The sequence below is a fragment of the Triturus cristatus genome, chromosome 12, assembly GCF_964204655.1.
Source record: "Triturus cristatus chromosome 12, aTriCri1.1, whole genome shotgun sequence".
NCBI lineage: Eukaryota > Metazoa > Chordata > Amphibia > Caudata > Salamandridae > Triturus > Triturus cristatus.
Window position 1 is genome coordinate 578,805,095 of NC_140595.1, and position 26,358 is coordinate 578,831,452.

At 40.9% G+C, this 26,358-nt stretch overlaps 1 protein-coding gene across 1 annotated transcript in view; it reads right to left on the bottom strand.

Annotated features, from left to right (window-relative positions):
• Positions 1–891: 891 nt before the first annotated feature.
• The window catches only part of LOC146776293 (carbohydrate sulfotransferase 6-like), a 127,747-nt gene continuing 102,280 nt past the window's right edge, over positions 892–26,358 (bottom strand). Inside the window, exons 2-3 of the mRNA XM_085637559.1 lie at positions 17,953–18,035; positions 892–3,534 (exon numbers count right to left, since the gene is read on the bottom strand). Coding sequence (XP_085493685.1) covers positions 2,305–3,504 — 1,200 coding nt within the window. The 5' untranslated portion in view covers positions 3,505–3,534; positions 17,953–18,035 and the 3' untranslated portion in view covers positions 892–2,304. The remainder of the gene's footprint in view (positions 3,535–17,952; positions 18,036–26,358) is intronic.

A 26,358-nucleotide genomic window follows, 5' to 3' on the forward strand; every position in this document is an offset into this window, starting at 1 on the left:
CCAGAGTATTATATTGTAATTTGTAAACCTCATTATTTTACACTCAGGCAAACACTTGGACTAATCAGAATGCAGTGCATTAGGGTGGAAACCAGAAAATGATGCACAAAAGGTACACAGTCGCAGAAATTACCTTTCAATGATACATTTTTAGACAGAAATTGAAATTTGCTCAGACTTCTCCCTAGTCAGAGATGTACTTATTTAAGTCATGGTGTTGATGCAGGGCTTCTCTTTACAATTACATTTGGCAAGGTAAGATTCCAGGGATATCCAACAGTGCTTCCAGCTGAATTGATTAATCTGTGAAACCACCCTCAGGCTTGAGTCCCTGGGGGTGAGGAAGGGGTCCTACCTGCACTGCCCTCTGGGGAAAGCAAATGTGAGCAATGAGGGTGCACGATGAATGAGCAGACATTCAATTACTTGGCTATCCAGTTCTCGCTTTCTCCACCAAACACAGGAAAGGGAATGGGACTATTATTGAATGCTACAATCACCCTCTGAACATCTAACTGAAGACATGGAATTAAAGATGTGCAAACAATCTCTGTGAACAGTAGTAAAAGGTGTGTGCTGCCAAGTTGCAAAGCAATAGATTTTACTGGAAAGAGAAGCAAGCATTGCCCTGAAAGGACCAAAGGCCTTCAGAGACTGTGTTCTACCAGTGGGCACCAGGAACCAAATCAATTCTCCAAAGGGAAGGAAAAGAAAGAGACATACAAAACATGAGTAACAACTGCAACCTGTCAAATTTAAGACTCAGCCTAATCATTTTTTCAAAATTATATTTTATTGAACACAATTTGAGACTCATAAAATTCGAATAATTGGCTGCACCTCCCTAGGCAAAAGTAAAATAACTTGGTCTTATCCGGTTACATCCAGGTATCGGAGTTACGTCCAACATTCAAGAACATTTAGAAAATTTGAAAAATGATGTTTGGAGATTAAAAAGTCGCATCTCGACCTTATTGTGAAATACTTGTGAATCCTTATTAAAGAGCCGGTTTTGAGGAAACAACACGTTGACTTCAATTTGCAAGTATATTTTGTAACAATGTTTGTCAGAATTCAGTTCACACGGATAACCCAGTCCTTTACAAGCCCTCAAAATGCTACATCATAGCCTTTCCAGTATTGCACGATGATTTTAATACTTTGTTCTGATGAAATACGATATACCTATTTTTATTTAGTGCCGTCCTGCACTCTTCAGCACTCCTTGGCATATCACCTCCCTCCAACTCACACCACTCTCATATTATATGTAAAGATTCTTTATATACAACTATATTTACCGATTACACTGAGATAATGAAAGTTCTGCTCCTGCAACCCAAAACTTCATTTAAATGGATATTTTTTTGCAACTTTGGGAGGAAATGGAGCACCAACCCCACTGGCCTCACCGGGTTCTCACCCATTTACTATTCTTTTAATCATCCAGCAGGGGAGGGCAGGCCCACAGGCGAGTGCAGCTTTAAACAAAAAACACAAAAAGATCTTACTGCTGTAGCCAGTCACAGGCTACTTCATGCTCTCACAGTGCACTTCCTCATATGGGCATAATAGGCAGACTAAACATGAAAGGGAGAAGTGCATGCAGCTACTTTGGCCATATAACACTTCCGATGATCATTTCGATGAAACATGTAATCAGATAGCCGAGTGCATGCAGACGCCAGTTTCCAGAGACGATCACCCACTATGCCTTGGAATCTTCTTAAAGACCCATGTGCAGTTGGTCCTTCCTGTTCATGTTCCTGCTCTTCCTATTATAATTGTGTGGTTAATGTAACAATTAATGTTGGATTTCACCTAGTTCAATCATTCCTCTGTATTCATGTCTTAAGAGTTACACCACTGGACATCATTACTGTACAAATCCAACTTGTATTTTAAGAAAAGCTTTAAAAAGTATCTGGTAGCATTAAATGATTTAGGTACATCGAAAATGGCCACACACCTTATCTCACAGGAGCAGCTCAGCTCTTAAATTGTTCTCAAATGCTTTGGTTTACTTCGCTGGCTGCCATGAGTTGATGCAAAATGTATTATTTCGTTCAATCCAAAGTAAGTTGAGGAAGTTATCTTGAGGTGAGCTGTAATGACCCGCAAAGTCTTTCATGACGACCCTCTGTGAACTGATATTTCAGTATGCAGTTGTTAGTTTTCCTTCCCTCCTTTGTAGAAGAGAAGGCGTTTGAGAAGTATCTTGCCTAGGTTTACAACTCATCACAGTACAAAATCTAAAGCTTTCACAGTAAATAAATACAACGTTTAACACCTGTAAGGAACATTTTATTTCACTTTTCTTTCCTTGATCGATGACCAACTAAATTGGTATTGTCTTCTTGGCAACACTACCTCATAGGATAAGTCCTTTTGCTCTATCTCAGAATCCACCAAGTGATAGCCAAGCATGGTCATGGCACCCTTGCAAACCTCTTGGATTTTTTGTATTTTCTCGAATGGGACAGCATTTCTCCATGCCTGGGAAACATTCACTGCATCTCTTGAGGTGGTCTTGAAGGCTTCTCTCTTGTTCCCCGGACCTCGCCCATGGGTGATGTTGAAAAGCCAGCTCTCCAGTTTCTTGGTTGGCTTGAGTTGGGCGAACTCATACATGGCAGAGATTTCAATCGTTGGATCACGGACTAGATCTTCAAATCTTACCATCATGTAACGGCCCTTCAGAAAATCAGGAGTTTTTTGAGTAGCGGTTTCATAAATCTGGACGTGGCTTCTGCAGATCTGCTGCATAACTTCAAATTTGTTGTCATCCACTTTTGTGCCATTGGTATTGAGAACAATCCCATTGTCACGCCTCAAGGCTTTTACAGTCTGTTCCCGTGATTTGACTACAGCCCTTGGATCCCGAATTAAGTGGATGATTTTGAGGTTGAGGGACGGATCTCTAAGAAGGGGGTAGAGCACTTTGAGGTCAAAGAAACGGACTTCTTTCAGAACAACATGACTGTACGTCTTACACGCTTGTTCGACTCGTTCAAACGGGTATTTTCCACAAAGCGTTTTACAGGTCATTTCACTGGTTATTTCTGTACGCTGAAAAGCATCACAGGCAGGGACTGAACAGAGAGCTCTGCTGACAGCCCACTGAAAAAGATCAGACACGTTTCGCTTTAAATGCATGTAAGCATCAAAGACTGACATGTCGCACAAGAACACGGACCGGATCAAATCTCTCACTGCCATGTGGAGGACATTGGCATTGTTCTGGTACATGGCCACCCACACATGCCATGCTGGCTCCATCAGGTAGAAGACATCCGGATGCTGGCCGAAAAGTTGTCCAACAAAGGAGGAGCCAGACCTCCAGGAAGAAAGTATTAGTATGTGAACTTTGTCTGGTTTTGTGTTGTCTGGTCTTTCATCTATCTGAGGTGAAGTGCCATTCCTTGAATACATTACAATTACAAATGCTGCTTGGATCATGAGAATCACCGCAACAAACATGCTGATGCCCCGAAGTCTTGCCATGGCTCTTGAAGTAAAGTGTCTTCACTTGCACTAAGAGAGACAGGGAGATAGAGAGAACAAACAAAAGATTTAATGTTTCCAGCTAGTGGGATCTTGAATATAATTAACTCACATCAAAGAACACAGGGTAGGGTTATAAAAGAACACCGAGTTAAGATTATAGTTGTAAAAGTTACTTTAGTCTAACTGCAGCTAACACTACTAAAAAAGACAAATATTCGCAGACATTGCAAGAGGATTTTTCAGGTTAAATGCTATGTGGCATGATAGGTATAGCCAGATTGTCATTGCAGACAATTTGGTTGGTCACCAGAGGGCTTTGGTGGTCAATATTTAGGTCTTTATAAGTCCCAGTTGGAGTTTTACCCACTATGTGCTCTGTGATCATACAGACAATTTTAGCTGTGTTGCCAGGCACTGTGTAAAGACGTTTGCAAGCAGGGCTGAGCATGAAGACAAAGTAGGTGCTTAGTTGTTAGGGCAAGTGCTCTGACTTCCTGTTGCTTGAGATGTATTGGTTGCAATTGCCTGTGTGTGTGTGTGTGTGTGTGTGTGTGTGTTTATTTTGGTAGTTGCCTCTTAAATCTGAATTCACAGGAGCTCCAAGATCACCTTAAACCTGAAAGCAGAAGCCAATGATTTGCCATGTTTATTTTAATTTACTCCACAGGTCGCTTTCCTAGAATAGATGGGAAAGAGACACAAGGCACCTCTTCGATAGGCACTCAGAAGGTGCGTTCTTTATGAAACTAAAAACGATCAGATGCACATCCAATGCCAAAAGGGATTCAGGTAAACTCCAGGGGACTTGCAAAAGACTGTTATGCCTACTAGAGGTAGGACTGTGAAGAATGTCAGCAAGAGAGAGGGGATTAACTGGTGGAAGGGCTAGTGCCAAGAAAATGAAGGTCCATGCCACATGTGGCCACTAATATTCAATGTTGTCAAGCCATAGCTGCAATTGCTGGAGATTATTTTTGCAACTAATAATGACTGTACTCAATAATGACTGCAGTCAGGAGCAAGAACAAGGAGCGTACACTCCTTGGCCTTACAGAGAAGCCAGAAAGGATTGGGAATTTCTTATAAAAAACCCTGCCTTTACCAAGAGTGGTGTGGTGTGGTGTGGGACGGGCTATTGAGTTAAGGCTGATTGAAGAACGTTTGGTGGGAGCTTAAGGATGATAACTCTAACCCTGCCATTACTTGTGGAAGGTGGAAATGAGATGTAATTAAGAGCATGAAAACATATATACATGAGAGTCTTTGGTTTGGAGATGTACTGTGTGATGCCTAAACATAACTTGTTCATTTCGTATCTTTTAGGTCTAGGACGTTCGCCACCATTACACTGCCAGCAACAATGATTCCCCTTTTTCTTCAGCAGTTAGGTCTTTCAGATAATATTATGCTAAAGTGGGACCATCAGAGGAGCCTGGGGTTATGGGTCAATTGAGTGTAACCAAAGGTAGGAATCTACATATACCTTTTACAGTTACCTTTTAGGAATCCCACTTGCAATTGTCCCTAAATTGAAGACCATGAATCTGAGGGCAGTCCAAAGAGGTCCGCTGCAATGTTATGACCTAAAATTGTTATAAATGGTTGATTTTCATTAGACATTCTAGCTAAGTGCATGTTCCAATTGGGTATTAGGAAATTTCTAATTGAGTGCCTATTGGTCTCATCTCCCTTGGTAGGAGGTGATTGACTTGAAAGTGATAGCAACACCTGAGGGGGGTCTCACTGTAGTATTGGTTCTATCATTGCTGATGAGTAAGCAGTCTTGCTTTAGAGCGCATCAATGTATCCAACTTTGTAGCAAAAATGTGGGCATCATATGTTTGCTATCAAGAGCACAATGTAACAATGCTTGCACATTTTGGCTATTAGTGCTCTAGGTTATAAAAGATCCGATGCCCACATTTAATTCATTTATCACAATAAAATCATGGTGTATTCATTTCTTGCAACTGCCAGACCTGGTTCGGGGGCAACAAAGCATGCAGGGGCTACAGGGCCCAGCGTGGGGTCCTTCGCCTCGGATATCCTAGGATCCATTCTACTAGGACTCTGCAAACATGGGCCAAATTCAATCCATTCCACACTTGACACTCAGTGATAGCGATGGTGAGAACTTACATGCTTCTTAAGGATGTGCTCAAGCTCAGAACTCAACAATCACCCAGCATAGCAATAACGGATTGTACAAGCACACAGAAAAGTCCATACTCTACAGAATAGGCACAGGTCAAATACTTCACTGTTATGGCAACTGCACCTGGACTTCCATGCACCCCTCGCTCTTCTCGGGTGTCACTCCTACGTAGGCTATGTAGGTTCTCCTTTTTCTGGATTGGAGTTCAATTTGGGTAGGTATCAAAGCAGTGGTGGCTCCTCTGCTAAGGTGGAGGAGCGTTGCCCCACTGCTGGTTGAGCAGTGTTAATTAAAAATAAAAATGATCATAACAAGAAGTTATCATTTTATTTCTTTTTGCGGGACTCCAGCCAGGTCTGGTGGGCGGGGCTGAGCCGAGCCATCAGAGGGAGCAGGAGTAGTTTGTACTCCCTCCCTAAGTGCGCAGGACAGCTTGGTCAGCCCGCTGAGGCCGGCCAAACAGTCATGCGCACTTGGCATGTTCTCTACCGGGCTAGAACGTGCCCAGCCTCCCAGGTACTGCCTGAGCGGCCAAACAGATCACTCAGACCAATCACGACGCTGCTCCTGCAGAGTGGTGATTGGCTGGGAGAGTCCTGGAGCATGGGTGTTTCCGGTGCTGGCAAGGATGGAGAAGAGACATGTGACGACGGCGAAGAAGAAACGTACGTTTATTTTTTCATCCCTAACCCCGTTCCAAGGCAGCCGCTACTGTATCAAACCACAGGTGCAGATTATCTCTTTTACTAGTTTGTCTGCTCAGTTTACTCAGCAGTCCTTAAGTGTTATTTCTCACTACAAGAGCCGCTTAGCACTTTTTTCTGTGTTTGACTCACTCTCTGGGGAGAAGACAACCTGACCTAACGAAGTGTTGAACTGCTTAGTAGTGAGTAACACTTCTCTGGAGCGGAAGAACAGAGTTAAATAGTTAGTAAGGATTAGGTTATTTACCCTGTAAGCATCTGTTCATGGCATGGAGAGCTGTAGATTCACATGCTTTGCATACTCCTGCCATCTAGTGTTGGGTCCGGATGTTTGCAAGTGTTTTTTCTTTGAAGAAGTCTTTCCCAGTCACAAGGTAAGGTGACTCCTGCTTTCGGTGATAGTGTGCATGGGCATCAACTCCATTGTTAGATTGTTTTCCCGCAAGAGGGTGAGAATGGAGTAAGCGTAGTGCAGTGCAGAGAAGTCCATGTGAATATAATGTAAATAAGAAGAACTGCAACAACCATAGCTGTCTGGGGAAGGAGGGTGAATGTGAATCTAGAGTTCTACATGCCAAGAACAGATGCTTACAGGGTAAGTATTATAATCTGTTTGAGGCAGGTTTGCTGTAGATACACATGCTTTGCATAGATTGTATAGCAGTATTCTCCCAAAGCGGTGGCTAACCAGTGGGAGTTGTAGTGTTGTAGTTGATTGAAAAGGTGTTTTTAGCACTGCTTGTCCTACATAAGCTTGTTGACGTGCTAAAATATCCACATAATAATGTTTAGTAAATGTGTGTGGTGGAGACCATGTAGCTGCCTTACATATGTAAACTATGGAAACGTTACCTAAAAAGGCCATAGATGCTCCTATCTATTCTGCGAGTCGAGTGTGCTCCAGGAGGTATAGTTAAAGTTTGTTTAGCTTTAAATGTAAATGTAAATGTTGTATACTTGTAAAGCGCACAGCTGCCCCAGCAACGGGGCGTCCCGGCGCTGTATACCACTGGGGAACCCATCCTGGCTTTCCCTGTGAGATGGTCCCTACTGGGCATCTCCAAGGTGAAGACAAGCATCCCCGGCGCTGATGGGGCCGTAAGTGGAGATTAAGCAAGCTGTTGCCCAGAGTTGCTGAGTGGGATCCATGGTTAGAGTAGGCACCGAGGCGAGAATTATCGAGTCCGCTGACCTTGGCCCAAGACCCTGCCGCGTCGGGAATCGAACCCTGGTCCCAGGCCGACCTCTGCTTCCGGGTCTGCCGCCTCTAACCAGTGAGCCACACCACTCCACTAGCATAACATAACATATCATGTTTCAATACATTTGACAATCAACCTAGAAATACCAGATTTAGAAATAGGATTTCCTTTATCTAGGGCGAGCAAATGCAAAAAAAAAAAAGTTGTTTTGTTGTGCGAAAATGTTTTGTCCTATCAATATAGTATAATAATGCTCTTTTTAAATCCAGTGCGTGTAGAGCACTTTCTGCTACTGAATCAGGTTGAGGGAAGAATACAGATAACTCAACTGATTGGTTAATATGAAAAGCAGAAACTACTTTTGGAAGGAACTTAGGGTTTGTATGAAGAACCTCTCTATCTTCATGAAGTTGAAAGAAGGGTTCTTCTAAGGTTAATGCCTGTAACTCACCAACACATCTCAGTGAAGTGATAGCAATTAAAAATGCAACCCTACATGAGAGAAATTGTAATGGACAATTGTGTAATGGTTCAAAAGGTTAACCCATAAGCCTTGTGAGAACAATGTTAAGGTTCCAGATAGGTGCAGGTGGTAACCTGGGTGGTGCTATTCTTTTAAGGCCTTCCATAAATGATTTAATTACCAGAACTTTGAATAGGAACAAATGTTGTCTGTTTTGCATATATGCAGGTAATGCTGTAAGATGTAATCGAATAGACGTGTAAGCTAAACCAACTTGCTGTAGATGCAAAAGATATCAAATAATATTTTGTATAGATGCACCTAACGGATCAACTGTTATTATGACGATATATCACAAACATTTTCAACTTAGTTGCATAACATGCTCTAATGGTGGGTTTTCTTGCTTCTTTCAGGATTGTCATAGGATCTAGTGGAAGTTTTAAATATCCAAACTCTATGACTTAAGGAGCCATTTCGCTAGGTGGAGCTTCTTGGGGTTTGGATGCCCGATTTCTCCACAGCTCTGTGTGAGAAGGTTGGAAGAGAGGTGCAGTTTTTGGTGTGGCCCTACAGACAGTTCTAGTAGTGTGGTGAACCATGGTTGACGAGCCCATGTGGGAGCCACTAGAATCATTGTGAGTGATGTTTGTCCGAGTTTCCGAACCAGCAATGGAATTAGAGGGAAAGGCAGAAATGCGTTGGCAAATATCCCTGACCAGTTCATCCATAGGGCATTGCCTTTGGATAGATGTAGTGAGAATTTGGAGGCAAAGTTTGGGCATTTTGAGTTCTCTGCTGAGGCAAAGAGGTCTATGTGTGAAAATTCTCATTTTTGGAAGTACAGAAGGAAAATCTGTGATGAAGTTCCCATTTGTGTACTTGTTGCCGCATCCTGCTGAAGAGGTCGGCAAACTGGTTGTGTGTTCCTTAATGTTGTTCTGCTTGAATATGAATTTTGTGATGTATCGCCCAACGCAAAATGGTCTGAGAGAGGCGTGACAACTGCAAGGAGTGTGTCCCCACCTGCTTTGGTACATAGTACATTGTTGTCATATTGTCCATCCAGACCAGGACAACTTTCCCAACTAGGTGAAGCTGAAAAGCCTTTAGTGCTAGTTGAACTGCTTTAAGCTCCAAGTAGTTAATGTGGAGACTTCTGTGTTTGATATCCCATAAACCTTGAATTGTTAGATGCATGAGATGGGCGCCCCAACCTGTGAGAGATGCATCTGCAGTTAGTACGTCTTGTGGAATGGGGTTGGTAAAAGACCACCCTTTTGATAAGTTTTGTGTGTTACACCACTGCAGAGAGCGAGGAGTGTAGCAGTCTACCAAAACTAGATCTGTTACTTGACCCAGTGATGAATTCCACTGACGTGCTAAACATTCCTGTAGAGAATGCATGTGTAATATTGTATGAGGCGCTATTGTGATTCATGATGCCATCATTCCCAACAGCTGCACGAAGGTTTTCACTGTTTGGTACTGGTTGGTTTAAAATTGTAGTAATAAAGATTGAAAGTTTTGAATCCTGGCTATATTAGGAGAGGCTAGAGCTGTGCGAGTGTTTAGCGTTGCTCCCAGATATGTTTGCAGTTGTGAGGTTGAAGATGGGACTTTTGTGCATGGACTGTAAATCCCAATTGATGGAGAAGGCTTATAGTAGCTTGAGTGTGATGTAAATACTTTCTCTGATTGTTGGCTTTGATGAGCCAATCATCCAGATATGAGAAGACATGAATTTGTGGTCTTCTTAGATGAGCTGCTACTACTGCTAGACATTTGGTGAATACTCTGGGTGCAGTAGTCACTCCGAATGGAAGTACTTTGAATTGATAGTGGTTTCCTGCTGTCACAAATCTGAGATATTTGCGATGTGCTGGGTGGATAGGAATATGAAAGTATGCGTCCTTTAAGTCCAGTGTCGACATAAATTTGCCTTGTAGAAGTGGAAGCACTTGTTGAAGGGTAACCATATGAAAGTGTTTTGACAGTATGAATAGCTTTAAGGGCTTGAGATCCAAGATTGGTCGTAGAGACCCATCCTTTTTGGGGAGTAGGAAGTAAAGCGAGTAAACTCCTAATCCTTGGTGTTGTAATTGAACTCGTTCTATAGCTACTATTATTAGAAAAGCTTATACTTCTTGTTTGAGGAGCTGTTGGTGTGGTGATGAACGCTTGTGATTGCGAGGTGGAATATTGGGAGGATTGCTGGTGGGTTCTAGGCAATAGCCATGTTGGATAATGTCTAGTACCCATTTGTCTGATGTTATTGTTTGCCAAAAGGGAAGAAAGTGCTGTAGTCTTCCCCTGACAGGTGTAAGGTGGTTGGGGAATTATAGGCAAGTCACTGTGTATTAGGAGATGGAGAGGTACGTGTTGGTGTGACATTTCCTCTGCCTTTGAAATTGTTCCCTCTATAACCGTCCTTATAGAAACCCCTAGATGAAGATGTTTGTGTGTTTGATTTGCAGGAGGATACATTTGAATCTGAGGGATTACTTTTGGATCCTCCTCTATAGAATGAGCTGTGAAAATAACCTCTATTGGATGGTGACTGAAGTGCTCCCATTGATTTTGCCACCTCTATCTTTTTTCATTTACTAAAGTGACACATCGACTTGAGGCCCAAAAGGTGTCCTTTGTCAAATGGAACATTTAAAATAGGCTGTTGAACCTCTGGTTTAAACCCAAAGATTCTGAGCCATGCATGTCTTCTACGAAGAATGCTAGTGTTAATTCCCCTTGCTGCAGTGTCCGCAGCATCTGGTGCACATCTAATTAGATGTCAATTTTCCCTGTTGCACTAGTTCCGGTCCTCTTTTTTATACTTCTCTGGGAGGTGTTGGAGTAGTTTCTCCATTTCATCCCAAAGAGCACTATCATATCTCACAAATAGTCCTTGTGTGTTGGCAATGCGCCAATGGTTGTGACATACGTGTTTTCATAGAAAAGTGGCATAAAGCTATATATACACACACACTCCTCCACTTATGTTATGTAAATAAGATATATTTATTAAGTACTAAGATATACATATATATGTAATGCAAAATACATAGATGTATTGTTATACATCAAATGTTTCCCCCTTTTATTAAAATCACTAAAAATAAAATACTTATGTACCTGTATATAGACACACCAACACATCGAGATCTAGCTATGTGTATAGAATTATATACAACATACACACACATACAAGCATTATACTCCATATTGATGTAGATGGAATAAATCTGTATATATCTGCATCCAATCCATATGTACATGCTTGTAATAATAGTTATAAGTTCAGACATACCCATGTATGTTGGGCATATACATAGACTGTGCAGATTGTATTTTTTTATTATGATTTTTTAAATTAATTTTTGTATATTAAAATATATTCTTGCACACTTCTATTATAGTTACTTTGACCTCTAATCATATTTACTGATTCTACTCTGACATATATACAGTTGTTTATTTTACTGGCAACAACATTATTGGGGCAATACAGCTGTGTCTTGTTATATATGGAGTAGCTCAGATTTTAAAAAAAAATTAGAAATATATGTAGACATAGAAAAAGATACATACTATATATATATATTCACTGAAAAACCATAGTTTTCAGGCACGTTATAGTTAGAAATTAGCATTTAAAAAAACCATAGAAATTCACTGAAAAAACCATAGGTTTCAGGAATGTTATAGTTAGTTGGGCATTTCACTCGTACAAAACCATAGAAATTCTGGCGTTATAGTTAGTTCAGCTAACTATAACTCGTGCCCCCACAATGCACTGCTGATGACGTCACATATTACATCATTCATGACATGGTCACAGCTGTATTGCCCTAATAATGTTGCCAGTAAAATAAAAAACTGGATACTAACTATATCCGTGAGCGCGTCTGGAATCCTTCCCGTTGTGGGAAAATCGTTGAATTGCAAATGGCTTGGCTCTGCCGTATCCAAAATCGCACCGCCAGGGAGCGCCAGACTTTCCAGTAAATCAAGCCAATTCGAGGTGGAATATATATATATATATATATATATATATATATATATATATATAATACACACACACACACACACACACACACACACACACGTGTTCACATATACATACTGATAGGCGTGTTATCCCTGTAAGAAGTAAAGACTAATAGAGCTTCATACATGTATATATGTACGTACCCATAATGTTGTCTCTATCGATAAAATATCTATATGTGCATGCATGCAAGGGTGTAAACATGTATGCATATTACACACACATATATATATATATATATATATATATATTTCAAACCAAAGTGCCCTAAAGCATTTTCAGAGGGCACTCGACAGCGTTTAGCCATCAGGCATTGAAATGCAGTTCGTCTCCCAGCTCCAACTGTAATTGATCTTGCCAACGCGTTTCAAGGCTGCAAGGCCTCTTCTTCATGGGCTGCTGGAACATTCATTAACGGCTCACACCAACTCATTTCCGGCATTATTTATTTCTTTAATGACCCTCAGTGGGCGTCTGCTTAGTGCAATCATTGTACTGCATGATGGGACATAGAGTCCGTGGTGTGGGCTAAAAGTTTCACTTTGGTAAGTTCAATGTTCGTTCCTTATTTAAAAAGCAATTGTTTTTACCTTAGTAGGCATCGGAGCAAGAAGACTCACTTAATTTGCATGTTAAACGCTGTGCTGCAATGGTGTCGAACAGTACAACACCTCAGCCTCTGCCACTGGCGATGGTGCTCCTCTGCACGACCGGGCCGCCGTGTGTAAGTATTTCAAACCAAAGTGCCCTAAAGCATTTTCAGAGGGCACTCGACAGCGTTTAGCCATCAGGCATTGAAATGCAGTTCGTCTACCAGCTCCAACGATTTTTAAACTGCAAACACGACAATGTACTTACTACAAGAATGAATGACCATGCATCTTATAGACTTTAACATCCACAATGCACTAACCATGATGCACGAAGCAAAAGCCAACCAGGGCGAATTCTGAATAAAAGTGCACCAGAAATGAGATGACTTTCATTGCGTGATTCTGCCCATGAAGAAGAGGCGTTGCCTCGAAACGCGTCGGCCATGAGAACAATGCATGGGATCTCAAGACAGGCAGCAGTGAGGCGTCAATTACCATATGGTGGGGGCACGGTCGAGTGACCTTTCAATGCTCAGGGCACTTTTGGAAAACAATATATATATATATATATATATATATATATATATATATATATATATATATACACACATACACAGACACACAAATACATACAGCAGTACAGCAGAGCTTTTAATATCTTGTATATACTGTTGTGGTACACTGTTGTGTTGCGAGTGCAGTGGGAAGGTTGCGAAGAGCCAGCTCTTGACTAACCATCTGAAGCTGAGATGGTTGTCAGTGTATCTAATGTTTGTGTGTAACAAATTCCATAGTTTGGCTGCTTGAACAGAGTAATAGTTTTCGCTCTTATTTTATGCAGGAATTTTGAGACTGGGTGCCATCCTAAAGCATAGGTTTCTTTTTTGTATGTATTTGATGATTTTCCTCATGATGAAAAGTGGTCCTTTCCCATGTATTGCTTTGTGGGCAGCCCAAAGCAGCTTGAATGTGAATCTTCTGGCAACTGGTAATCAATGTAGGGCACTCAAGGCAGGAAATATATGTGTTTGTGCCTTTACATGTAGGAGTAGCCTAACAGCAGAGATTTGAATTCTCGGTGATCATAGTTGATAAAGGTGAGCTGTGATATAGACCAATATTATAATCCAGTTTTGATAGAAGATAAATTGTCGCTTTGACCTTGTGGGAGAATCCTTAGTGCGGAAAGATGTGTTGCAGTGTTTTCATTGTAAGAATGCTTGATTTCGCTACCTTATCTCCTTGGGAATTCATTGACAGATTGGCGTCCATGGCAATTCGGTGGCTTCGTACCACCGTAGGTATTTGTGGTGGTGGTCCTATATCCTCAGGCCAGGAGCTGAGAGGGTCATTCTTTTTCCAGTTGCCACAGATGAGTATTTCGGTTTTGGATGCATTCAATTTGAGGTGGCTCCATGTCATCCATTGATCAAAAGCCCAGAGGTAACTGAAAATTCTGGATGTTTCAAGGTCCTTGGGACTTTCCAATTTCAGAGGTATCTGTGCGTCGTCTGCGTAGATTAAGCAGGTGAAGTCAGAACCCTTGAACAGATCAGGTAATGATTTCATGTAGATGTTGAAAACATGGGTGAGATGATTTGAGTCTTGCGGGACTCCTACTTTAATGCTGTATGGTTTTGAAGAGAATGGAAGAGCATGGATGATATTTGTTCCATTATGTAGGTAGGATTTCATCTAAGCAAGAGCGGTGCTCTCGATTCCGGGGTCCATGAGTCTTTGAATTAATGTGTCATGATCCACTGTGTCACAGTCCGCTGAAAGGTCTAAGAGAAGAAGGGCAGCAACTCCGTTCTAGTCTACTGTGTTTTTAAGGTTATCCCAGATTGAGATTAGGGCAGATTCAGTGCCTCTACCTGGACGGATTCCAATTTGGAAGTAAGAAAGTAGGGAATTATCTTCAATGAATTGTGACATCTGGGTGGAGGCTGCTATTTCTATATGTTTGTCCTGGATTCGTCAGTTTGATATAGGTATGTAGTTGTCAAGGTCTTGATAGTAGAGGTTAGAATTTTTTTAATAAATGGGAGTATGCATGCTTTTTTTTAAGTCTTCTGGGAAAACATCTGCCATTTGTTGTTGAGTGCTCTGACTGGGATGGCCACTGAAGTTGTAAGAATAATGTTTTTGAAGATTTGATGTGGACAAGGGTCAAAGGGGCAGTCAGCTGCCTTGCTTGCTTTCTAAGATCCAGAAATTCAGTTGGTGAAAGTACTGTGAGGGAGTGTAGAGGCCATGCTTGCCATACCCTGGAGGGTTTTGTTGCAAATGGGTTGGGGCTGTTTATTTTTTTTTGTTAGTTAAGTAAGAATCCAACAGGTTTGTTTTAGTTGTGTAATGATTTTCCAGTTTGTCACAAAAATCTTGAGAAATGGGATTGGTAGCTTCTGTGCATTTTGGCATTCTCGGAGTATTTTTTATAAAGTTCTTTTTTGGTACACTTTGTATTGTGGATTTGACTGAAATAATATAGTTATTTTGGCTTTTATTATCTTTGACTTGTATAATCTTTTATGTCTGTGTAGACGTATCTTGTCTGGATTATTTGTTTTGAGCCAGTTGTGTTGAAGTTTAGCAATCTGTTTTTTGATCTTTTTTAATTCTGCATTTATCCAAGGTGTGTGTTTTCTTTTGTTATGTGTAGATGTTTTCAGTGGAATTGAGAGATCAAAAGCTTCATGGAGCTATCCATAGGGTGTGTGTATAGAACTTACTGCGTTTAGATCTGTGTTGGAGGTAAGCAGATTTTCTAGTTCCTTTAAATTCAGTTTGTTCCAAGGTCGATATGTAGTTGTGCGTATGATGAGTTTAGCAAGAGTGAGTTATGGTTTCTTGTGTTGGAAGGCAAAAAGGTAGTGGTCTGGTCATGTGAATGGTGTAATAATTTAGAACATGACTAGGTATGGGTTGGCGAAAATTACATCTAAGGTGTACTGTACAACGTGTGCAGTATTGGAAATGAGCGGTTGTAGGCTGTCTGTGTCTAGGTCAGTGAAGATGGCTCTGGTGTGTGGCATATTAGTTTTATCAAACCATATGTTGAGGTCGCCAAGGATGCATAGGTATGAATATATTCTAAGAAGGTTAGAGATTGTGTCTAGAAATGTCTGGGAATGTTCAGTTGCTAGGTAGTGGTCTGTAAAGAAAAAGAAAGCTATAGGAAAACATTGGGGTAGGGTTGCATCTGATAAGGATGGCCTCATAACCTTATAGAGAAACATCCTCAGCTTTGGTGAGATTTGTTGTTTTCTTATTAACGATGGGTAAACTGCCACCTTCTCTTTTGCCTACACAATGTTGTGTCACAGTTGATAGATTATTAGAATTGCTTCATACAATACTGACATTATATCTTCCCCCAGCCATGATTCAGTTATGAAAAGTATGCCAGGTTCTGTGTCCGTCAATAGGTCGAATATGTGGTACTTGGCCAATATCAGCAGGCAGTCTAAAGAGTGTTTTTAGAGGTGGTGTGGGTTTGTGCTGCTGGAGAGTGAGTATTGTACTTTGAAGTTGTAAGTGTTGTGCTATAGGGGGGTTGACTATTACAGGACAGAGAGTGGTTTTTTTATTGTCGTTATCGTCTTCCAAAAGGCTTAGAAGATTTTGTTTTTCCCATCTACGAATGTGAGTCGTGGTGAGAGTAGTTCATTAATAAGGGTGTACTGGTTCATAAATGAGAGAATGTCCCTTGTAAACATAGTTAGCATTTGATATGCATTTGAATCAGGAAAAATGAGGAGCCAACAAATGTTTAGCTCATACAAGCAATTCTGCTCATTGGCGCCTTCTAATGGCTGTATATTACACCAGGGAAAGGCGTTTAACAAAAATAAAAGAGAAAGCTCAAGATTAGTTTGCAGCAGTATGATAAATTAGCATGTCACAGAAACAGACTGCTAGCTCACTCATAAGTCCAGCCGGAGTATACAGTGTGCTGGTATTAACCACATAAAATATTTAAACCGAACATTTTTATCAGTGTTAATTATTCTGTTTTTTCCCATCCCAGAAAGGGGAAATACATTTGATGGTGTGCTTATTGTCCTGCTCTATATTGCAACATAAACTATGCTTTGTAATAATTAAAATTTATCTAGGGAGGCCACCCCATGTCATTACTGTGTCACTTGTTAATTCACTTTCTGAATGTAATCCTACTCTGCACTTGCAGAATCATTTTACCTCCCTCTAAAACAATCGTGTGGGTTTACTTATTAGGATATTTATGCATGACGAAACCTCCGAAAAATCTTTTTGGTAATAATTTTAGAGCCCGTTTAAATGTTTGTTGACAATAGGGGAGTTCAGTGAATGGATGCATATCTCCCGTTTCTAAAGATTATTTCAAGAAGGGGGTCATTTTGAGGTTCATGTTTCTTATAATAAGGGATCTTGACAAAAGAAATATATTGAAATGAACATGATCAAAGGAACCTAGAATCTTGATTTAGCACCATCAATTGCAAGGACATTTTGTCATAAATCTTCCTACAATGTAATTTGAAATATTAAAATCTGTATTATTAAATACATTAAAAATCAAGAAAAACAATAAAACTCTAAGCTGCACTATATAATGCACCAAGTTGATGACTGTTGGTTACAACCCTCACTTTTTGACAATTTTGCTTAGGAGAGGAAGCAGGATGTGAAACGCCAGCGCTTAGGGGGAGCACAAATCTTTATTCAATTAGGAGTCAGAGGAAAGTTTGGGGTTATGATTAGGACTCTTGGTTCACGGTATCAGTTTTTAAAATTTCCATCTGCATTTAATTATATTTGGGGGGTTTTCACATCTGATTGGTATTTATATTTCATTTTTGGTGTTAAAAAAGTAGTTACATCTTGTATATTTGTTTAACTGATAAACGTACACTCATACTTCGATGTTTGTATTATTTTAGTGCACACAGCAGCTGTATAAAATGGAACAATCACAAGAAGTGTTTTTGACCCCAGAATCATGACAGACAGTATGGAGACACACTTAAGTGGAGAGCTAATTTCTGCATTTTCCCATTTTTAAGAATAAATGCACATGTGGAAGCAGTTTTCTGTCCATATTTATATGCACTAATAAGTAAATAATGCAAATGTAGAGTCTTGTTTTGATGCACACAGACATCTTATAAAGAGGGTCATCCCTCTTATTAAAAGGTGTTCTCCTTTTATTGCCCCAGCAGTTTGTGGTATTTATAGTCTGCCAAGCTATCAGCGTTTCTGTATGGATTGTGATTAAAACGGATATAAACGTGTTACCTGTTAGCTTATCTCCTGCATCCCAGGTTACTTCTTGTACCGTTATGTGGCCCCTGACAGGGTCTGGTCCGAAATGTTTGAAGCTGAAATATAAATAACAAAAAGGTTTTAAAAACACCGTACAGCAAGCAAGGAGGAGTAAAGACAAACAGGAAGTAGCATGGTTTAGAGCAGAAAATTAATTCAGCAACTGGCTTTAACAGCTACAGGAGAAATTTTAGACCAGCAAAAAGACAGAATGAGATAACAAGAACCAGAAATACATGATGTTTGGTGGAAATTGCTAACATATTCATAAAATTACGTTTCATTTTATAGCACTTTTATCCAAAATGATTTCATGTGCAACTGGAACAAAATAGAGTGAATATATCTTTGATTTAAAACTCAATATGGGCTATTGCTATAACTGGATTTTCCTGGTAATGACGCACAAAAAGTATGGGGCTTTTAAAATTCCAATACTGTTTGCAGATGTCCCGCTTCTAATTTCCAAAACTCCCGCTGGTGAACAAGCTTTGGTGGATCGTTTTTTATAGTTCTGCACCGAGAGGGGGCTGGAATTGAATATTAAGAAGAGCACATTTATGGCTTTTATTGCTTATAGATCTGTGAAAAGCTGCATCAGGGCAAATAACCAAGTGCTTGAGCAAGTCCAAGATTTTTTTTTTTAGATGTTAGATCATGGTCCTTGCAGATGAGCAAGAGTGCATTAAAGCCCCAACAGGCATCCAGGGCCATTCTGAAACTGGTAAAGTCGAGGTCTCTTGCCCCTGCAGTGGAAATGTATAATGTCTAAACTAAAGGGTCTGCTCGCTACGGTTCAGAGCTTTGGACCTACACAGAGGACAGGGACTTGTAGTGGCAGAAAAAACAAGCATTGGCATAGCCAATAGGTCTCGCCTTTGGGACCTTATAAGTGTTTAGCCATGCAACAGTTGCATAACTAAATACTTATAAGGTCCCAAAAGCGAGACCTATTGGCTATGCCAAGCGGCCGTGCGGCTGCGAAAGTGAAAGTGATCGCGATCAAACATCAAAGCGAAAGTAATCGCGGTCAAGTGCGGCGCGTGTGCCCGCGCACATGCACTGTAGCTCTAGGCCTGGCCTGGTAGCACTTTTTGGAGCCCTCTCAATAAGTCTTGCCAGACCAGCGCATGCGCTGGGTCAGGCAAGACCTATAAAATAAATAAATAAATAAATAAATTGGTTCCCAACTAAATCTCCCCCAGGGTGCCCCTCGCTTACCCAAACTACTTGACGCAGGTGTGTACCCAATTTCCTCAGTGTATAAACTCAGACCATTACTGTATTGGCACGGATTGTGGTCTAGTGAGGAATTAGTCTCTTATAGGTTCTCCCTCACAGAAATTATGCACTCCTATTCCTCCTAGAAAATGTCCTGGTTAGTGTATGTCAAATGGTTATTTAGGTTGGACCTTGCAGCTCCAAGGGAATCTCCTACTGATGCATGCTACTTTTGTGACTAGGTACAGTGATCAAAGAGAGCTAAACTACCTTATGGTAAGAGGAATTACGCAATCAAAGCTGGACAGGTTGACGACTAGCTTTTTATTTTGATCATAAAACAAAATGATTGTTGTTCCATGATGTTTTCGAAGGGACAGAGACTTCACTGTCTCACCCCCTTTACACGTGATATTACAATTGGCATTTATAATGTTTTATTGCTCTTATTGGCGGTTCTGCTGATGTGCATCTCTGCGGTTTACTGCCGTATTTATGATACACAAAGCGGTTTTTACTGATAGGAATGTGTCGCTGGATTGTGTAGTTTTTCTTAGCACGGTGTTAATTGCATCGATTTGTAACTATGTAAGTATAAACTGATTATTATATCTCTCAATATTTTCAAGCTGCAAAACAGCCAAATAGGTGGTAACAAATATGATGGAGACATGGAGCTTTTTAGATGCAGACAGAAATTAGAATGGGACATCTCTAGAGGAAGGCGTAAAGGGCCAGTCAGTTATAAGAGCAGAATGGAGAAGCGGGGCCAGGGTAAATGCAGTATGAGCGGAAAAGAATTAAGGGAGTGAGAAGGAGTAGTCATTGGATATGAAAAGATAGGAAGGTGCGAGAGAGTGTATAGATTTATGGCAATGTAGATAAACTTAAGTAGAACTGTAGAGGTAAGCAAGCCAGTGGTGGTGAAAAAGAACTATACAATAGTAAGTAAAATAAGGGAAATTATAAACTAAATCGACAGCAAGGTTTTGGAGAATTTGGAGAGAAAAGATTGAGCAGTCAGACTAAGGAGATGGGATGAAATCACAGTAGCCTACTCTAGGAGAGTAAGAGTAGCTTTATGGAATCGACTAACTGCAACACCAGAATAGAGAAAAAGAAAGAACTTTTTTGTTGGTTAATGCAAGTAAGAAAACGAAATATGGGATGAAAGAGAATGAGTGATTTAGCAGAATGTTCAGGTTAACAGGGGGAAATAGAAGTTCATCCTTGACAAAAGAATCGTTATACAAGAAGTGATGAGAGAGCAGTATATTAAACAGAGTTGCTGGCACATATGAGGTTTAGGAATCCTGGGGAGAAAACAAGATTGCTCACCTAGGAGCATTAGACGAAAAAGGGTAATGGTCCAAGAACTAACCTGGACAGAGCATCACCAGGGAGGTGTTCGAAGGAGAAGACGAGTGAAAGGAGATGCTTTGAGATCCCAAGGGAAGATGTAGAAGTTTTATGAAGGGTAGAGTACGCATACCGCCTCTGTGTCTGAAGCAGAAACAGGTGGAGAGGAATAGAAGTGTGTTTAATATGAATATTTTGGACGTAAACACAGCATCCTCAACTGAGGTTGCAACAGGAAATATTGCATTATAAGTTGGAAAGTCGGATTTTGTCAGTATTCACTCCCACCGATTTCATTTTTAGATCTGTTTTTCCCATTTAAACATTTTTAACTTATTTGCGTACTTCGATTGTTGTGAAAGGGGACAATGTGGGAACGTATGAAGGTTTAATATTTACTAATTTGAGGAATTCTGCAGATTTCCAGGTAAAATACATTAGAAAATATGTATTGTTAGGCAAGACCATTACGAAATGTAAGTAGGAGAAAAGCATGTAGAGGGTGGATCCTGCATTAGGAAGAGGCGTGGGGCACGGGATCATCAGAAGGGTGTAATCAGGGTAGAGCAGGCACACACAGTGTCGTGTAGAGAGCCGAATATGGAATAATATAATAAATAATGTTACTGTAGGTTAGGAGTGAATACAGACAGATTCTGGAGGAGGTCACATTGGACAGCTGCGCCAATAACACCTGCATAATCATGGAAAAAGATAGAAATTCACACCTGAGTCAAGACGCGCATAGCATCTCTGTGGGAATTAAAGATCAGAGAGGGATTGAAATGAAACTACAGAAGAAATTCGCTCAGCACTAGGACATCACAAGGACAAAGAGATGGTAGCTGGAAATGAGGGGATGCATACCCGAAGCAGCGATTTTTGGCAGCGGGTAAATGTAGAACTACTCAGGTAGTAGTAGCATGTCTCTCTCCATGCAACCACCATCTGATACAGACCCTCCTCTGTTCAATTAATATGTGTTGTTGGCATAACATTACCTCATTGCATCTGGTCACATTTGCTCAGCTTTCAGAGGCAGAGGTCAAGTGTCAGTTTGTCTTCCTACTCACCAGAAAGGGCGAGTAGGACCTAAAAATAGCTCGTCCTTATTGAATCGGACTCACAAATGAGAGCGGGCAAGTGGATTTTTCGAGCCCTCATGAAATTTTGATCAAACCTTTGAGCCAAAGACACACAAGATACATCTATTCTTAGCTCTCGCCGGTACCTTGATATGCAGACTATGTGCTGCATCTTTTCTGCTGGCTGACATCTCGCCACCTGCACTACAGCACCTAATTAAATATCGTTGCAGCTGGAGGAGGCAAAATGGCCGTGGAGAGGAGAACGATGGAATGGTGCGGTGATGGGGGGCAAACTATGTAAAAAAAAAAAAATTAGAGTAAGCAATCATTGCGGGGCAAACATTGACATCCAAAGTGTGTCAGTTTTTGCTCTGCTGTGAAATGTCTGCCAATCCTATGCCTTGACCTGAATGAATCATGACATGGGTATTGCATTCTACTGTTACAATCATGAGGAACGTAGAGACTGACAAGGGTATAAAGCTCCCTAAGCATTTCTAATTTACCTTTTTTTAGAAGGACGAAGAGGACGATACACAAAATCACTCCTCACACCACCACCCAAGACGCCTTTATTCTAAGGACTCTGTCTTTGAGAAGGAGTCAAATGGCCTGTTAGAGAGCCCTTAGAATTGTATTCTTTATAGACACTGGTTTTAAAAACTAGCGCAAAATCAAGTTTTATTTTTTTACTGATGTAAAAAGGAAGGGTGGCAACAATTGGAAAATGAATAAGAAAAGTGGCTCAACTTCTAGACCAATGAGGTATTCTGATCATCTGTGTGGCTTCTTGTTACTTAGGGCATCCTTCCTGGCTTTATATGTTAGCTGTGCCTTGTAGGTGTACTGAGAAAAAAGAACGCTAAATATAGTGGGATAAAAGGCCAGGCTAGGCGAAGAAGCTAGAGGCAGTATGGGGCACTTGCCAGCACTAGATGTCCTAAGAATCAAGTGGATGGATATTGAATTATTTATTTTGGGAAACTTTTCATAAGTACCAACAGGGCCCAGGTGGCCTCAGAGGGCCTCACATTAGTACAGTTTCTAATTCAGTATATCCATGAGATACATAAAGAAACAGTTCCCCATATTGTTACAGAAGTATCAGAAGGACACAGCATACTACAGGACGCTGCATAACAAATTCCAAAACACCTGATTAAGAATAACAAAAGGTCAGAGATACAGACAACGAGTTTGCATCCTTTCCAAAAGCAGTGCCTTTTTTTAGCAGTACATTCTTGGAAAGGGTCACTTTAGAAACACTGAATTAATCAAAATTGAGAAGGAATGACAAGGGTCGATAGCTCAATCGATGGAGAGAAATAAAGAACATAGCAACGAGTGAAGATTTTTGCACAGAGGCCCAGATTCACAAAAGGCTCTGTACTCATGGCGGAGGCCTCGCAATCGCGGCAGGGGGCCCCACTCTCATAGTGGGACATCCGCAATGAGAAACTGCAATGTGGAGGTCCCGCCACGAGTATAGGCCCCCGGTTCGACTGCGTTCCTTTGTGAATTGGCCCTTTGTCTGAAGAAAGGCTTCTTTTCGGAATTCTAAATTCTGCCTTGTTTTTCAAAATCAATATCCTTCTACAAATCCATGTCTCCTACTGTTTCCAAATAAAATGTATACTTATACACAATCTGCTGCAAAATTTGAAACGGACAACCGGTCAATAAATTTCCAGCGAATTGTGTTTTTTTTTGTAACTTCACCCGTCTTTGAAACCTCAGAATATATGGATTTCAGAAATGTAGGCCATTGTTGGTTGGGCTATAACAAGAAAAAGTACATGTTTACAATATGTACACAGTGCCCTGCAATGGCCACAAGATTTAGTAATAAAACTCGAACGGTTTATAAAAAATAAAAAATAAACAGTTTAGAAAGAAAGGGGGGGGGGCGGGGTCAATAGATAATCACAAGACATGGGTGTCAGTACAGAAACTATTTTCTTGCTAACAATGGCAGCAAATTGTGGGTGTGTACCTTCGGTAAAACATGTAATGAGGTTTGAATTGAAATTGCAAAAACATCTAAAACAAGCATTAGCACAGCAAATAGGTATCCTAGGAAACCTATATGCTTTGTTAATGCTTTTTATTTGTTACATAGTCACAGTGAATGCGCATACACCTGCAGTTGCCATCTTTAAATTGAGATGTTTAAAAATAAAAAATGCATTCAAAGAGGACTGACACGCGTGCACATGCCCATGACAGCAATCTTTAAATGCGCTGTGGGTGTGTATACTTCCAACGAAGTCTTTAAATGCATTTGTAATTTTTGAACAACCCCTTTCACAGAGGATAGGTGAATGCGTGCATTCACAACGTGGATGTCTTTGAATGTATTTCTAATATTTGAACAAATCCATTCGAAGATGGTGGCAGTGGATGCACCCATGGCGGCCATGTTTGAATTGGCAATACAAACTTATTTCTTGGTATCCACCACACATGCGTGCAGATGCATTCTCGCGGATGACGTCTAGAAAAATGCAGATGTGCAGACTTTGGCGCATCTGGTAATTACCGCGAGCAGTGAACTCTGCACCATACTTCGACCTCTGAGTAAAGAAGACTTTAGGCAGCAGTCTGCACTATGTAGCCCCATGGAATCAGGGATTTGCTGCTTTGCAGTGATAAATGAGGCATAAAGCGCGGCAATGCGCCACTGAACCTTGTTAGAAGTTGAATTAACAGCAGTCTTTTACACTTAAATATGACAAGTTTTCCGTCAGGGGATCGGGTTCTAACAGGTCACTGATTTTTTTTTAAAAACCTTATCATACAAGCAGTTTGAGTATTAAATGCTAAATCCACTGTGGCAGAAAAATATAAGTTTTCACACAGTTGCCCCTTAGCACCACATAATACTTCGAAAAGTTCGTAATCTCCAAACAAATAATGCAAAAAAGGAAAACTTCATTTGTTTCCTTCCTTTCACTTTTAGAAGACAAAGTTACAGACTTACAGTTTCTTTCACAAATGTTATATCCATGCCTACCATGCAAAGGGGAGAGAGAAAGGGGAGATGATGTGGCGTAACGGCCAGAGCCGCTGACTTTGGAACTGGGGAACCAGGTTGGCGTCAACATCCTGTGATTCTGGCAAAATTACTTCATCTCCCCTTGTCTACTAAAAACAAATGTATCCTTGTGTAATGTAACTGGTGCTCATGTAAAGCGCTCCAATACCTTCGGGTCAAGTTTGCGCAATGTAAACCTTAAACAAGCATTGGCATAGCCAATAGGTCTCGCCTTTGGGACATTATAAGTGTTTAGCCATGCAACAGTTGATGTTGCAACAGTTGATGTTGCACCAAGGATATTGTGCTGCATAATTAAATACTTATAAAGTCCCAAAGGCGAGACCTATTGGCTATGCCAATGCTTTTCTTACTTTAAGGCTGGCTGTGTTGGGAGAGCCTTGGTCCATCCAGCCGCAAAACCAGTAGCAGGAAAACAACATTTTCTTCAGGTTTATCCCTGGTTTACTGCTTCAGAGAAACAATGCTCCTGGTTTCTTGGACAGACTGGATGCAGTAGAATATGGCATGAGTTTTCCTCCAGCAGTGTTTGTGGAATCTTTCACTTTTAGCCCAAAATACTTAGAAACGCGATTTATCAAATTAATAGTGTAGATTATTTTAATTAATTTCCCAAAAAATACACAACCTTGGGTGGAAAAGTCCTCTGAGGGAAAGTCCTCTGACTTGCTTATTTGCTGCATTACTCGGCTGGTTTGTGTACATTATCCATGGGGACAGGTTTACCCCACTCCAGTTCTAGAACTATGCATTGGTTCTTATGCGTGACCCTACTACATGGGGGCTCAGACCTCTACCACCATGACCCTTCTCTCTAGCTGGTTTCCTTTCTGTTCCCCATCACCCCTAGGATGAACGGACCTCTGACTATCCCCCTGCTGTGTCTGGCGAGGAAGGTGTCTGACTCTCAGAGCCAATTACAGCCCACACGGGACTGTTCAGACTCACCCCAAACACAGGCTCAGTTTCCATCCTTCCAAAGTCGATAAACTGAGTGCTTCCAGATCTGGGTAATACCAGTGTCTACAAATTACAGTGCTTTGAAATGGAAGAAGTGCTCTACGTATGAAACAGCTCGCTATTACTGTGTTTTACCTGTAATAGAGATTCAGTGTCTTTCACTCCAGATGCTACTAAAGTCTCAGAGAAGGACCAGTAAAACAATTACGTACCTAGAGGAAATAACAATGCATTTTGTATAGCACCAAATGCTACTATTCTGCTGTTTCTAAACACTGTAAAACATGGACTTACCCCTCTCGGAGGAATGAAAGACTGGGTCTGCCTTATTCGGATTCGAACTCATGACTTTTTCCAATAACTGAAGATAGGAGAAGAAGATGTGGCATAACGGCAAGAGCTAGCGACTTTGGAGTTGGTGAACTAGGTTCGAATTTCCCGTGGGCTCGACATCCTGTGATTCTGGGCAAATCACCTGTGTCCGTCAGGAGCGCCCCAACCAAACCTGCCACAATTTAGGAACGAGTTGAAGACAGCTCTTTAAGAAGCGCTGCGTCATGACCAGTGACACTAGAATTATGTGATTTTGCCGCCACCTTTTCCGCATAAATGATGGATACTGAAACTTTAAGTTTCTTTTGGGGCAGAGTCAGGCTGTGGGCACTTGGAGACAAGGCGGTGTTTAATGGCATGCAG